At 29.5% G+C, this 14549-nt stretch overlaps 2 protein-coding genes and 1 pseudogene across 2 annotated transcripts; all 3 read left to right on the plus strand.

The window, feature by feature from the left end:
• The first annotated feature begins 1708 nt into the window (after positions 1-1708).
• LOC108468870 (rapid alkalinization factor-like) lies at positions 1709-2520 on the plus strand. The gene has a single exon (XM_017769729.2). The coding sequence runs from the start codon at positions 1961-1963 to the stop codon at positions 2333-2335; it is 375 nt and encodes a 124-aa protein (XP_017625218.1). The 5' UTR covers positions 1709-1960; the 3' UTR covers positions 2336-2520.
• A 4332-nt stretch (positions 2521-6852) lies between these two features.
• Positions 6853-7400, plus strand: LOC108468631 (REF/SRPP-like protein At3g05500; annotated as a pseudogene).
• A 913-nt stretch (positions 7401-8313) lies between these two features.
• Positions 8314-9935, plus strand: LOC108468887 (uncharacterized). Its single transcript, XM_017769756.2, has 2 exons — positions 8314-8468; positions 9404-9935. Exon 2 carries the CDS (start codon positions 9406-9408, stop codon positions 9748-9750), a length of 345 nt encoding a protein of 114 aa, XP_017625245.1. The 5' UTR covers positions 8314-8468; positions 9404-9405; the 3' UTR covers positions 9751-9935.
• Positions 9936-14549: the final 4614 nt, after the last annotated feature.

The following is a 14549-nucleotide window of genomic DNA, read 5'->3' on the forward strand; positions in this document are numbered from 1 at the left end:
TTATTAAAAAATTAGTTGTAGTAATAAGGAAACAAACGGTAGGGGTAACGGAAATCAGGTAGGGATTCGGAAAGATAACGTGTTTCGGTTAACAGATTATTGGATGAATTTTGGAAATAGAGAATAGATGCCGTCTTTCTTTCTTTCTTTTTTGTTTATTATTATTATTATTATTTGTTTGTTTTTCATTTTCTTTAGGTTGGTGCTGTACCTAAAAAGCAAAGAGATAATCAGTCAACCTAAGGGGAGGGTTTGTTCTTTTGCTTTTTGCCCATAGTTATCACTTTATCTCCAAAATTGCCATTGTTTGTGTGTGTGTGTTTTTTTTTTTAAATTTCTTTTGATATACTGTTGTTTTCAATAATATCATTTTTAATGTTTGAATTTAATTTTTTTATTAATAATACGACGTGTTTAATTATTGTACTTAAAATATTTTAAATATTACAAATAAAGTTTTACAGGTGATACATATCTCATTTATGGTATATTAAAAGTTAAAATTCTAAAATTCAAAAGAAAAAACATATAATGTTCTTTAGACCTTATTTTATTGACAATATATTAATTATTAGCCCTTATTTAGTATTTAAATCTCATTTTATTAAAAATTAGTATTTAAGCAACCTTTATTGAAATATATATTTAAAAGTACAATTTATCGACATGCTAAAGTAAACCTCTTTTATGTATAGAATTTAGATAGAATATTTGTAATATTGTTGATTAATTTTTTCTGAACACTCGAGTATTTATACATATTATTACTGTTTAGTAAATGATCACACTGTTCATGACTTGATCCACAATTCTTAGAATTAACATTCTGAGCAGACTTCAGGCATGCGAGACAAGTGTTTCACTCTGAGTTGTCTGTCAAACCACGCGATCTCCCTTATGTGAGCTCCTTAGGTATATGCGAACTAAAACAATAGCCCTCCCTTGGTTCGTGTGAGCTAAATTCATGAGCTCCCTTTGCCAGCTTGCCTTATTGTCCTCTCGCGGTTCCATTACACTCAATCATCTAGTGGGACCAATCCGGGTCGCGAGTAGGCAACTTGGATCCTACCTGTGATTGGACAGTAATAGTATGTATAAATACCTAAATATTCTCGTTAATAGAATACGAGATAAAATTACTCAATAAATATAATATTTAAATTAGGTAAAATATTTGATACATTATTAATAGAGTCAAATGATTAACAAGTATATTATAGATGTATAAGAAAATATTAAAAAATAAATATTTAAAAAGAAAAAGGCATATGATAATTTTTTAAAAGCGCTTATGAAATAAAAAAATACAATACCAAATACCAACCTTAAAATTAATATTTAAAGTAAATTTATTCACTTATCATGTCATATTTTAAATTATATAATCAAATCATTTCCAAAATTATGATTCTTAGATTTTTTTTTGAAAATTATAAATATAATTACAAGTAATATACATATAAATAACTCTAATTATATAAAAATATATCCAAATAAGACTTATACGAGTAAAATTTAGATTAAGAATTCATATATAATTTATAATATCGAATAAAATTTAAAGTTAATATCTGTAATTTTCAAGCATTTAAGTGCATTACCATATTCATTTAATAATTAATTTTCCAAAAAAAATAAAAAAAAATCCACACATAATGGCATATCTGTAAAAATCAGCGGAATGAGTGTCGTTTAAACTAACCATATTTTTTATAATTAAGTTGCCAACTAGCTCTTTCGAGTTTAACCTTTAATTTAAAAACTCAAAAAACAGAGTGAATAAATAAAAAACAAACCCACCAAACAAAAGAAGAAAGAAGCAGCAGCTCACAAGAAAGGTAGAAAGCAAAGAAGAAACAACTACAGCACCGCACCTCACAATACAAAGAGAAAGAAGGAATCAAGATATTAAATCATAGCCAAAACCCCAGAAATTACAAAAGAGTGTTTTGAAATTGCAATGGCAGCGCTCAATTCTTGTAAGCTTGTTTGGATCTGCGCCGTGATCGTGGCGGCGGCGTTGATGGTGGCAGTTGATGCGAGTGGTGCCCACCACTACCACAACCAGCAAATCCTGGGTTGGATTCCGACCCCCACCAGATCTTCTTGCAAGGGTTCCATAGGGGAATGCTTAGGAGGGGAAGAAGAGTTTGAGCTGGACTCGGAGATCAGCCGCCGCGTTTTGCAAACGACCAGGTACATAAGCTACGGCGCTCTTCAAAGGAACACCGTTCCCTGCTCCCGCCGTGGTGCATCCTATTACAATTGCCAGCCTGGAGCTCAGGCTAACCCTTACAACCGTGGATGCAGCCGTATCACAAGGTGCAGGGGCTGAGCTTTTTTTTTTTTCCTCTTTCGAAATAAATAATTTCCTTTTGAGATTTCCATTTTTTTTCTTACTTTTTGATTGTTATACATGGAGAGATCGATTGTAGTCATGTTTTTAGTATTTTTAATTTTTTTAAATGTCTGTGTAAAAGATTATTGTTATTCTTATATACTTTTTTTTGTTCCTCACAAGATCTTTAGCTTTCTCTTTCTCTTTCTTTCTTTTTTTTTTAAATGGTTAAAGAAAAAGAAGTTTAATTTTAAATTGTCCAATAAAATGTAATTTTCTGTGTTATTCTTTCACCAAAACATTGATGGACGGCGAATAACACCTTGCTTTAAAGTTGTAAAATGTTTTAATTTTCATATTTTGGGTGGGAATTAAGACTAAATTAGAAAAAAAAAAGTTAATTCATTAAATAGTTCGGTATTTTAAAAGTTTAAAGAAATAAGTTATTTTAAAAAGAGAGGTTAAAAGTATCTGTACAATTGGTAAGAAAACTCGTTCAGGTGAACTTTTTATGATATGTCAGGGAAAGCCTACTTAGGATGCTTTTTTTGTTTTTAAATTTTTATAAAACGTTTTTAATTTGAAGCACTTTTTCTAAATGTTAACAGAAAGCTCGTTTAGTTAGATGAATTTTTATAAATAATTTATTTTCTTAAATTTTAAAAATCAACTTATTTAACTAATTAATAATTTTTTTCACATTGAACCGATTTAACCAGGAATTAATGAGTTCAATTATTTAAATAATTTTAGGCTTATACTTATTATTTTTAATGGTAATTTTTATATGGAGGTAAGTTATAGACAATTCATGTACAATTATATATTAAGACCTTGATTAAATAAATTGTGAAGACTTGACATTTATCAACTTAATGAAAATTTATTTTAATTTAAAAAAAAACAAATATTGCTATAAGCAAATTTTTATATTTATATATAAAATTTCTATAGAGCAGGAATAAAACCTATATCATCATGAGTTTGTGTATTTAATATAATATAGAATAATAATTTATTAAATTTGATAATTCGCATATTTTTATGGTATTTATTATTATTTTTGCATTTTATTGACTTAATACATTATTTATTTATGTTTTTAATATTATATTTTAATTACTTAAATAATTAAAAAATATTTTTAAATTGAATTAATGCTTAATTAATTTATAACACCAACACAATTAAGAGTTCTAAATATAGTACAAATGATATGACAGATGTATCGAGTTTATTATATTAATATGTCAATCGCATGTAATTATTTACATGTTTAATCACATTATATTTATATTCATGTTGTGTTTATATTAGACTCAACTTGTTTATTTAATTAATATTGGTACATGTTGGATAATTAGAAGATACAAAATAGCAAATAAAATAGTGAAATAGAGAAGGAAAAGGCACAATAAAAACAGGTAGACTCTATGGGCATAATGAAGCATATGGTTGAATGATTTAAGGACAAAACACAGAGTTAGTATTGCAATTAATTTTACTCCAAAAGGTTGTAATGGAAGAGTGAATTGTTTAAATGGGAATGACATGTTCTAAAGAAATGGTTGGTATATGAATAAAATTAGTGATGGGTCCCTCCATGTCTCCAATGGTCCGCTTTAAAACAAACAAAACTTTTATTTCAAAGGGGTCCCTCTAATGTCTTGCTTTCTAGTTTTTACTTTGTTCCTTCAATCTTTTTCCTCTTTCATTTTTGGTTAAACGTTTGAATCTCTTATACTTTTTCAAATAGCTATATATAAGGGATGCATGTTTTTATTCAATTATCTCATAAACTAAATGCCATAACATGTGTATTCATATTGTATTTTAATCATATTTAAAATATTTTATATTTATATAAGATTTGTTATATTATAGCTTAAGTTGAATGACTCAAAAAAGTTTATTTAAAAAAAATATTTGAGTGAATAGATCTATTTGGGAGAGAGTGAGTGAAAATGCGTCCAGCAGGGCGCACTTTCTTACATAGTCAAAGTGAAAACATGCTTAGTTAGACATGTTTTCATCATCTCTCCAAAATCGACCTATTCTAGTAAATATTTCAAAAATTGACATATTTTCTTAAAACTTTTTTAAAACTAGTTTTTTTTTTGGGACTAATTTAGCCCAATTTAAGATATTTAAGTATTTCCCTTTTCTTTAGTGGCTAAGACACGTCCAGTAGGATACGCTTTTTTTGCACAGTCAGAGTGAAAACGTGCGTTGGGGTATATTTAAGGGGATAGCAGGGGCCTGACCTCCTTAAAATGAAATTTTTTACCATTTAGAACATTTAAAATTCTAAACTAGTAAAGGTAAAATTGTACTTTAGCCCCCAAAAATGATAAAAAAATGATTTAATCTTTTAAAAATTATAAAAATATAGGCTATCCAAATGGTGAAATTACATTTTTACTATCGTAAAAATTACAATTTAGTTTCTATCCCCCTAAAAATATTTACTGGCTTCACCCCTGTGCACAGTTGTACACGTTTTCATCCAAAATCGACTTATTTCAGTAAATATTCCAAAAATCGACACATTCTTTCAATTTTTTTTAAAACCACTTTTTTTTTTTTACTAATTTAACCAAATTTAAGATATTCATGTATTTCTATTTTTTTAAACAATAATGTACATACTTGAATCACGCCAAGTAATAACAACTATATGAAATCATTAAACATCACTTATGAAAAAGTATTTTAGTAAGCAGCAATCATTCGGTTGATTTTTCATATAATTTTAATAACGTAATATAATTTTAGTGCAAGTGATACACGTTGATATGATATTATTATTTATCGTTTCATGCAAATTTTCTCTAGATTAAATATAAATACAATATACGTATTAAATGTTTCAGTATTAATCATCTTTAAATGTCTTGCATGGTATTTCTTATACATATTTTTAAGGTATAATGATAAAATTCATCCTTTTAACGGTTTGCCTATTTTTACAATGTTGCCATTATTTTTTTTTACCAATGTCAACTTTATTCTTTTAATTTTTTTCAAATGGATTCCGGGATTAAGTTTTATGGGACTTGTAAAATTTGGGGTCTAATTAAAATTTTTGCGAGATTAACGAGAATTTTCAAAAATCTAATGGGCTAATTGAAATTTTTTAAAAAACTTAAAAAAAAAAGAAAATTTCCAAAAATTTGTACACCAAAGCCCTCCTAGGCCACTATAAAGATCTGCCCTTGTAGACATGGTTATACAACTTATATAATGAAAATGCAAAATCTCTCTCTCTATATGATAAAACTAGTTGCTTTGAGTCATTAGGAGTTAATTGGGTTAAAATGAGTATTATTTAGAGTTAATAGGGTAAAGTAGATATTACAAAAATAATAGGGACAATTTAGTATTAAGATTTAATAAAAGCAATTTAAGTATTTTTAAATTTTTTTTAAAGTTAATTGGTTTTTATCATTTTAAAATTTAAATATTTTGAATTTTTTAAAAGTTAATCAGTTTTTCTTGTGATTTTAAAATTTATTATTACAATTTTAATTATTTATTGTTTAATTATTATTTAATTTCTGAAAATTCCATTTTTGTCTAAATAATTATTTTTATTTTAACCATCTATATCTATATATAATATATATTTCCAGTTCCTTTGGGAGTTTATGGAATTAATAGGGTACTTTGGTCTTTTAATTTAAATTTATTTTAAACAATTAATTTAATTTGGTAAATATATGTATATATTATTTTTATGTTTACAATATTTTTATATTATATAATGTTAGACAAAAAATTAAATATGAGATTTTTTTTATTTTTTCATTTATGAAATTAAATTTTATAGTATTATTATATTATAGTAAATTAGTTTAAAATACTTTAAAGAGATTATTAATAAAACTTATTTATCATAAAAGCCGTATGAAGTCAAAATTTTTTTAGGGCGGATGAAATTTTAATTTTTATAGTTTATATCTTTATAATTTGTAAAGGATTAAATTAAATTTTATAATTTTAAGAAGGCCAAAGTGCAATTTTATCTTTACTAATTTAAAATTTTTAAAAAATTTAAGGGTCAAAATAATAATTTTACATTTTAGGGGGCGGGGCCCAGCCAACCCCTAGCTTTGCCCCTGATAAAAGCTGATAAAAGTATTATATTTTTGTATTTTTAAAAATATTATACAATTATCTATCATATAATTTACTACACACAAAAATAGAATCCATTCATTTTTCATTTTAGATATTCTAATATCAACTTATATGTATTACCTTTAAATCTATATATATATCTATTTAATTTACATTTTCATAAGATTTTTATTTTTTAATTTATATTTCTCATATGTCATATTAAGATGTTAGTGGAGAGATATCAACATGAGCCATGGAATACAAGTTCTAGTACCAATTAGATACTATTGTTCAAGCTCAGGGGGAAACTACATATTAACCCTTTTATTTTTTACGTCTCCCTTTTCAATCACTTGCTTCCTTATGGTTCCTTAACTTTAGCCATAGTCCCGATGGATTCGAGACTCAACGCCTTAGCGTTCATCGCTCAACCGGAAGAATCAGTGACTAAGATTGATCGCCGTGATCCTCAAGTTATGAAGCAGGTCTCTTGTGAAGCCATCTCGGCAGCTCAAAAGGCCCCATGTGAGGCTCGGGATGTAGCTTCTGAGCTACATCATGATGGAGTGGTGTGCGTTGCCTAGCAAAATCAGTGTACACCAAGTATGAGACTTCGGCTAAAGGGCTTTATGCAAAGTATGAACCCAAAGTTGAACAATGTGCAGTTTCAGCATGGCGTAAACTCAACCAGCTTCCTCTATTCCCTCAAGTGGCTTCAGTACTTGTCCCGACAGCCGCTTATTGCAGTGACAGGTATAACCAGACAGTGGTTAACAGTGCAGGGAAAGGGTACAATGTTGCCTCGTATTTACCTTTGGTTCCTGCTCACAAGATTGCTAAGTTGTTTAGGGAGAGAAGCCTGACTTTGATTCATTGCTATGCAAAAGTTGATTGGCATAATGATTTTGATAAGAACAAAAAATTATGGATTTTGTTTTAAGGAGAATTGTTATTGTTTTTTCATTTCAGCTTTGAGTCTGCAAATGTAAAAAGCTTCTGTCTGAATTGCTACTTATGATGTCGAGATTTTTGGCTTGTTTTGTTACAAAGTGCGACTTGCTATTCAAGTTGTGATTGATAAAGAATTTCACATAGGCTGACTGTAGGAGGAAAAGTTTATCTGTGTATATCTTTGGTTATCGGGAAGATCAAGGGAAAATGAGATTTCAGTCAGTCCTTTAGTAAAACTGGGTTGGATATAATGTTTTCTTGTATTTTTGCTTCTTGGCATTGGTTAAATTGAAAATCATCAAATATCCTTTGAGTTGAACAGGAAGGAGATCGATATCTCTTAAGTAAGATCTTAAATTTTAGTCTTATAGATAGATAAAACAATATTAAGAGAGTTTCATCTCTTGTTTAGGAATCTAATTCAACTCGATTCTAAATTTAGTTAAAATCTAATACAATTGTTCAATGTTACTTTAGGAGATGTGTTTTGTAGTTATTTTGTTTTTCATTAGTAATTAAAGTTAAAAGGTGTTTCATTAGTAACCTCAAGTCAAAATTGTGACAATTCTTTATCCGTGGTACTTAGATTTGTTAGTCATTGAGTATTATAATCAAATTGATAAAATATGCAAATATTGAGGGAAAAAATTGTTGAACTTTTTAGAATTAAGATCAAAATTGACATATTGTATAAAATGTTAAGAGCTAAAATTATTATACTGATCAAGATATGATCATGTCAGCATTCCATCTATAATTGAAGGCATTTTAACGATGGGGTGACTACAAAATGAAATCGACCCACTAAAATAATAAAATTTTGAAATGAATGACCAAAATAGTAAAGCATGAAACCTTGGGTGACTATCCAAGAATTTACCCAAAAAGTATTACTTCTAATTCCATTTGAGAAAAAATAAAAAAAGTTTTTCTAAAATTTCATCTTAAAATTCACGCACCTAAGACGCTCGTTTCTCGTCACACTTCCCCGCCGCCCACTCCGTCAGAATCTCACCTTTTCTTCTGCCGTTTCCGACGTACTAGGAAATTACATAAGGTAATTTTTGAAACCCTGAACTTTTCTTGCGGATTGATTTCTATTTGAGTCATAAGGGAGATGTTTGAGTTATCGGCATCACTCTGCTATACTTGATCTTCTGTTTTCGATTTTTCCGCTTGTTATTCTTTTAAAGCTATCGATTTAGCGGAAATGTTGGACCCTTATCGCTGCTGTTTTCCGTTACGCTGCTATTGGGGTCTTTCGCGGTGGCGCACGCCGCTGCTACTGCGAAATAGTGATACGTCGCTGCTACTGCGAAATAGTGGCTATTAAGCTTTTTTCGGGGAAAAAAAGAAGATAATTGGTTTGATTGAAACATCTTATTCATGAATCAGTTAACTTTTTCATGATTTTGTAGACCCGCATTTGAATTTATTAAATTCATTCGTAATTGTATGACATGTTAAGAGTGAAAGAAAAAAATTGGAATAAAATTGATGGGTGAGTAGCATGTATTTTTTTCCCCATTAGAGATATTCTTCTTTCATGTTCTTTTTGATACAAAATAGTTGTAGATGTTAGGATCCGAATCCCTCACTTCTTAATATTTTTCCAAGCTTTAGGCTAAAAGAAAATTTGATACATATTCATGTGTTCTTCATCATCACTATTGTCATGCACTTCAGCTGTTCGACAAATTGCCTGTTCCATGTAATATAATCGAAAAAGAGCTCAAATCATCGAAATTATAAAGCAATGCCTTTCGGGTTAGTTTCAGCTTGGAACAAGCGTCGAAGAAGCAAATCTCCGGATCATACTGACCCATGTTTTTTTCTTTTTCCTTCATATGATTAACTCCGCCTTTGGTTCTTCTTTACTGTTGTGATCCTTTACAATCAAGTTTCAGTGGAATGTTGTTCTTAAACAATCATGATTCATGATTGTATTTATGGAGTTAAATCTATGTTTTTTTTTTCCCTTGTGTGGAACAGAGATGGTTATCCCTCCACCTGTTAGACCACCAAGAATTCTAAAATTCCTAAAGCCCTATATCCTGAAGATGCATTTCACAAACAAGTATGTTAGTGCTCAAGTTATCCATTCTCCCACTGCAACTGTGGCTTCAGCAGCAAGCTCACAGGAGAAGGCCCTCAGGTCGAGCATGGAATCTACTCGGGACGTGGCGGCTGCTGCCAAGATTGGGAAGATACTTGCGGAACGCTTGCTGCTCAAAGAGATCCCTGCCGTTTCCGTTTCCTTAAAGCGAGAACAGAAGTATCATGGTAAAGTCAAGGCTGTCATTGATTCTCTTAGGGAAGCAGGTGTCAAGTTGCTTTAAATTTAGAACAATTTCGAAACATTGTTTACTTTTCTTAATCTGTGCTTCTTAACGATTCATCTTTGTCCTGGAAATGATAAGTGAACTAGATCCAAGGAAGAATACATTGTCATTTCATGCTTTGTATGATGCTGTTCGGTTTTATTTAGGTTGTGAAAGACCACTACTTGCTCCAAATCAAATAAGCCTCTAATGTGGTTATACAGGAATAGCTTGCTGAACTCATGTTTCATAGTAATTTGTCATTGTTTATGAATGCGAACTGCTCTAGATCCAAGGATGAATTCGTTCTTCGATTTTGAATGCTTGGTTGAGAAATGTCACTGCTTGCACCAAAACAATTTGCCTATAATGTCATTGTTTGGTCGATGTAGTTTTGTGAGGACTATTTGGTTTGGATTCTTGTATCATTTTGATCTGATCGACCATAATAGCGGGGTGGATTCAAATGGCTCAATGTAAATGAGATCGACAGCTTTGAGGCTCGAGACAAGATTTACTCCTACCCCTACGAACCAGCAAGCAACAACATGTGAATAATTACCCTGATTGAATTACTTGGAAACAAAATGGCTAATATATTTAAAAAGCCCTTAAACTACTACACTTTATTTGAACAAAGCCCTTAGATATATTTTGAATTGATGCAATAGAAATTCTATACATTTTAGCATCAACATAAAATTTAAAAGATGGATTGAAGTTTTTCAAAAGAGCAATTAAATGTGTTATGCATTTAATTAAACACTTTAAAAATAATTAAAAATAATTTTATTTTACTTTTAAAAATGTTATTTTGTTTTTATATTCTCGTCAAATTCAAATCAACATTAAATGTGAATTAGCTCAGAAATTTCAAATATTTTTACTTTAATATTAAAATCAAGGACTTTCATGCTTAAAAATAATATGTTAGGAGTTCATTTAACTATAAAAAAAATAGCAGGGCTTGTTTAAACAAGGTATAATAATCGATTTGTTAATATATTAGCCAAACAAAATATATAGGTTAATATTTGATAATATATGACAATGCATTAATTTTATGCTTTATCATTACATCAAATATTTTATATATATTTGTATAATGCTCATACTACCTACATCCTCTAGGTTGTTGCAACAACAATGATACTAATTAAATTAAGATTAAGAGCTAATTTACTATTAAGGTTGAAAAATGCTTTTGAAGAGTGTCGTAGAAAAGTTTTTTTGAAAAGTTTGATCATATTTTACTATGTTGTCAGAAAGTGATTTCAAGAAAGTAAAATGTCTATTTTATATATTATATTATAAAGTAGAATTGAAAAAGTACACTATTTGAAGGCACTGCTCACTACGTTATGGTAAAACCATTGCTAGCCATCCAAGACAATGAATCAATTATTTGAGTTCACGATGTTTGAGGGTAGTACTTGCCAAAGTTAATAGCAGAACCACTGCTAGCCTTTGAAGGCATTGAAACAATTATTTGAGCACACATTGTTTGAGCGTCCTACTTGCTAAAGTTAATAGTAGAATCACTGCTAGTCTTCTAAGACACTTAGCTAATTATTTGAGAACACACTTTGAGGGTACTGCTTGCTAAGCTAATAGCAAAATCGCTGCGAGCCTCTTAAGACACTTAGCCAATTAGTTGGGCACGCACCCTTTGAAGATCTTCTTGTGAAGCTAATAGCAAAACTGCTTCTAGCCTCTTAAGGAACTTAACCAATTATTTGAGCACACTCGCTTTGAGGGTACTGCTTCCTAAGTTAATAGTAGAACCATTGCTAACCTTTTAAGACACTTGGCTAATTATTTGAGCACACACCTTTTATGGGTACTACTTGCTAAATTCGAGCTTATACCTTATAATGTACAATTTTCTAAGTTCAAGTTTATACCTTCTCAAGTATAACCCCTAAATTCGAACTTACACATTCTCATAGGTAACTTTTTTAAAACAAAACATTTTATATGCTAAGTCATTATGAGCGACAAACCTTATTAGATATTAGCTCACGTTGGCAAACACTTAGCCATTTCATGGCATCAAACATAGAATGGTATAAGAATTAAGTGGTGCAACTCTTTGCTCTGTATTAAAAGAGTTAACCATCCTAAACTATGTGTATTGCATCCTCGTATAAGATTTTTTTGCCTTTTTTAGGCTTTCAATATGTAACGGTTTAATTTTTGTGGTACCAGAAATAATGGTTTCAGAACCTCGTTTATATCATATTTCATAATTACTAGTCTATTATATTATTATGAGAAAATTTGATTTAATAATTTGGTTGATTTGATAATTAATTTTAGTTTAATGACTAATTGGTAATGAAGGTAATATTTAGTCATCTTTGATCTTTAGGAGTTAAAAGATTTTATATAGCAATTGTCCACTTTCAATGTTAGTGGACGGTTGATGCATGGATTTGGATGAACACCTGTTAGAATGTTAATAAAATAACACTTTGATAATTGTGAGAGTAAGCATTTAAGTGGAAGGAAAGAGAATGATTTTCATTCTCATATCTTCTCCGAAATCTCACCATAGTAGGAGGAAAGAAAAGCTTTAAGAATCTCCTTATCTTTCGGTCTAGCATGATAAGTAAATTGTAGTTTGATTCTCATAAATTTTATGCTCTTGTGAACGCAATAACTCAATTTAACTAACCCATGTATCTATTTTCAAAACTGTTAAAGTTATGAAGTGTTACCATTGTTACTTGCTTGAGTTGTTGATGTTAATTGATTTGATTAGAAATTTAGATATGAAAAGATTTACTGTGTAAAGTGAAGAATTGTTATTCTTAATTTATAAAGATTCAAGTATGAATGTCTAAAAAAGGGTTTAGATGCATTGTAAGCTCATGAATAGTATTTAGAATTTCAAGTGATAGATTGAATTGACTTATAAATACATTATGACGATGAATGATATTTGGTTGATAAGAATTGAATTAAATTATTTTATAGATCAAAATTTGAATTCATAAAAAAAAAGACTATGGAAAAAGAAAGGTTGTTGAGTAGGCTTTATCATAGTGTGTTACCATTCTGTCAAGCAAGTTCATGCAATATGAACATTATTTAACTTTCTTTCCTTTTGTTTTTAAATTATACAATTAAAAATTTTGTAAGTAGATTTGATTGCTAAGTATATATAGAGAGGAGAAAATATTGAATTCTGTTATGAAAGAATGTGAATGGAATTACAAAATGACAGTGTTCCGATAAACATAGTAAAAAATTTATACACATGGATACATGTTATTTTTTGATGATTCCGAGATTCAACATTTGTTGCGGATTCGAAGATAAATGTGACATAGATCTAACTTGGATTAGTAATCTGATGCCGTTTTAAAGGTTTAGCATGGAGTGGTAACCTTACATGTATATAGCCTTGGTTAGGCTTTTTATTGTGTCGATAAAGATTTAGCCTGAATGGGTAACCTTATACCTTTGTATGTGATTAGCTCGAATGAACCTTTGCTGTGAATCGTACTTGTGTTTTGAATTCTTTTACGATGTTCATCGAGTAATGTAAAACATGTGAAATGTGAAGTTACCAAGTTAAGAAATGAGGAGAAATGAAAGAATTAATTAATATTGTTGAAGTCCATATCAACGAAAGGAATGAGATTGAATTTGATAGGAATAGTGTCATTATATCGTGTTGCTTACTCAATATGTTATAGTTATTAAAATATAACCATTTCCCTTGTTGGCGAACTATGTTAGCGGATAGGGAAACTATAATTTCGTATTAATTTATCATATAATTATTACTCAAGGTATGTAATTATTGAATTTGTATGAGCTTACAAAGTATTCTGAATACTTACACCAAAATTACTTTTACATTATAGATTTTGGAGCATTTAGAATACATAGATCGGAACAGTAAGAAGTTCACACTATACGCCAGACGTTATGGTAGACCTTTGATTTTGAATAGTTGTTCTAATTGGCATGTATATAGAGGAATTTTTATTTTGTAATAAGCCAAGTTAGAGTTTAAAGTGCTATCCTTGTGCTCTCTTGATGTTTGTAAATAAAATGAATACAAGTTTTGTTTTTAATGCACATTAGCAGTTTCCGCAATACTTGTTGTATTGTAAAGGTATATGTGGAACAATCCGCCATACTTTTTGAAAAAGTTGTGTCTGCGGAAAAAAATCTGTAGTTTAGCTATAAAAAGTACTATTTATAGCTGATCGATCCATTGTAGCGATCCGTCATTTACTAGTCTATGGCATGGTCTGTCATGCATGTTTAAAGTACGTAAAATATTATCTGAGTTTTGTGTAGTGACCTCGTATAGCTTAGGTCCAGTGACCAGACCAGACAAAGGGTGCTACACAATATTTCAAAAAATGTTCCACTATTAGATTGTCCTTCCCAAAAAGCACCTCTAAAAGAAAAATGAGCTTAAGAAAACTAACTTTATAACTTTTCCCTTGACTGAGGGACAATTGTTATGCATATAAATATTATTAAATCTGTTCACTGTTACACCTTTTATACCTTATGGCCCTTTAAATGAATAAACTATCATTATAATGAATCGACACAAAAAACAATATATTATTTTTTCTCTAAAAGGGTTTAAGACGAGGGAGGGAGCAATGGCGAATCTAGCAGGTTGGTAAGGGCTTGACCGTCCTAAAATGTAAAATTTTATATTTAAATTCATTTATAATTTATAAAAATTTAAATTAATAATAATAAAATTACACTTTGATCCTTAAAATAATAAAAAATAATTTAATCTTTTAAAATTATAAATATATAAATTATTAAAATGATAA

This window comes from Gossypium arboreum, chromosome 8, assembly GCF_025698485.1.
Source record: "Gossypium arboreum isolate Shixiya-1 chromosome 8, ASM2569848v2, whole genome shotgun sequence".
NCBI lineage: Eukaryota > Viridiplantae > Streptophyta > Magnoliopsida > Malvales > Malvaceae > Gossypium > Gossypium arboreum.

Coding starts and splice junctions, on each gene's coding strand:
- LOC108468870 (XM_017769729.2), top strand. CDS start 1,961: ATGGCAGCGCTCAATTCTTGTAAGCTTGTTTGGATCTGCGCCGTGATC.
- LOC108468887 (XM_017769756.2), top strand. CDS start 9,406: ATGGTTATCCCTCCACCTGTTAGACCACCAAGAATTCTAAAATTCCTA.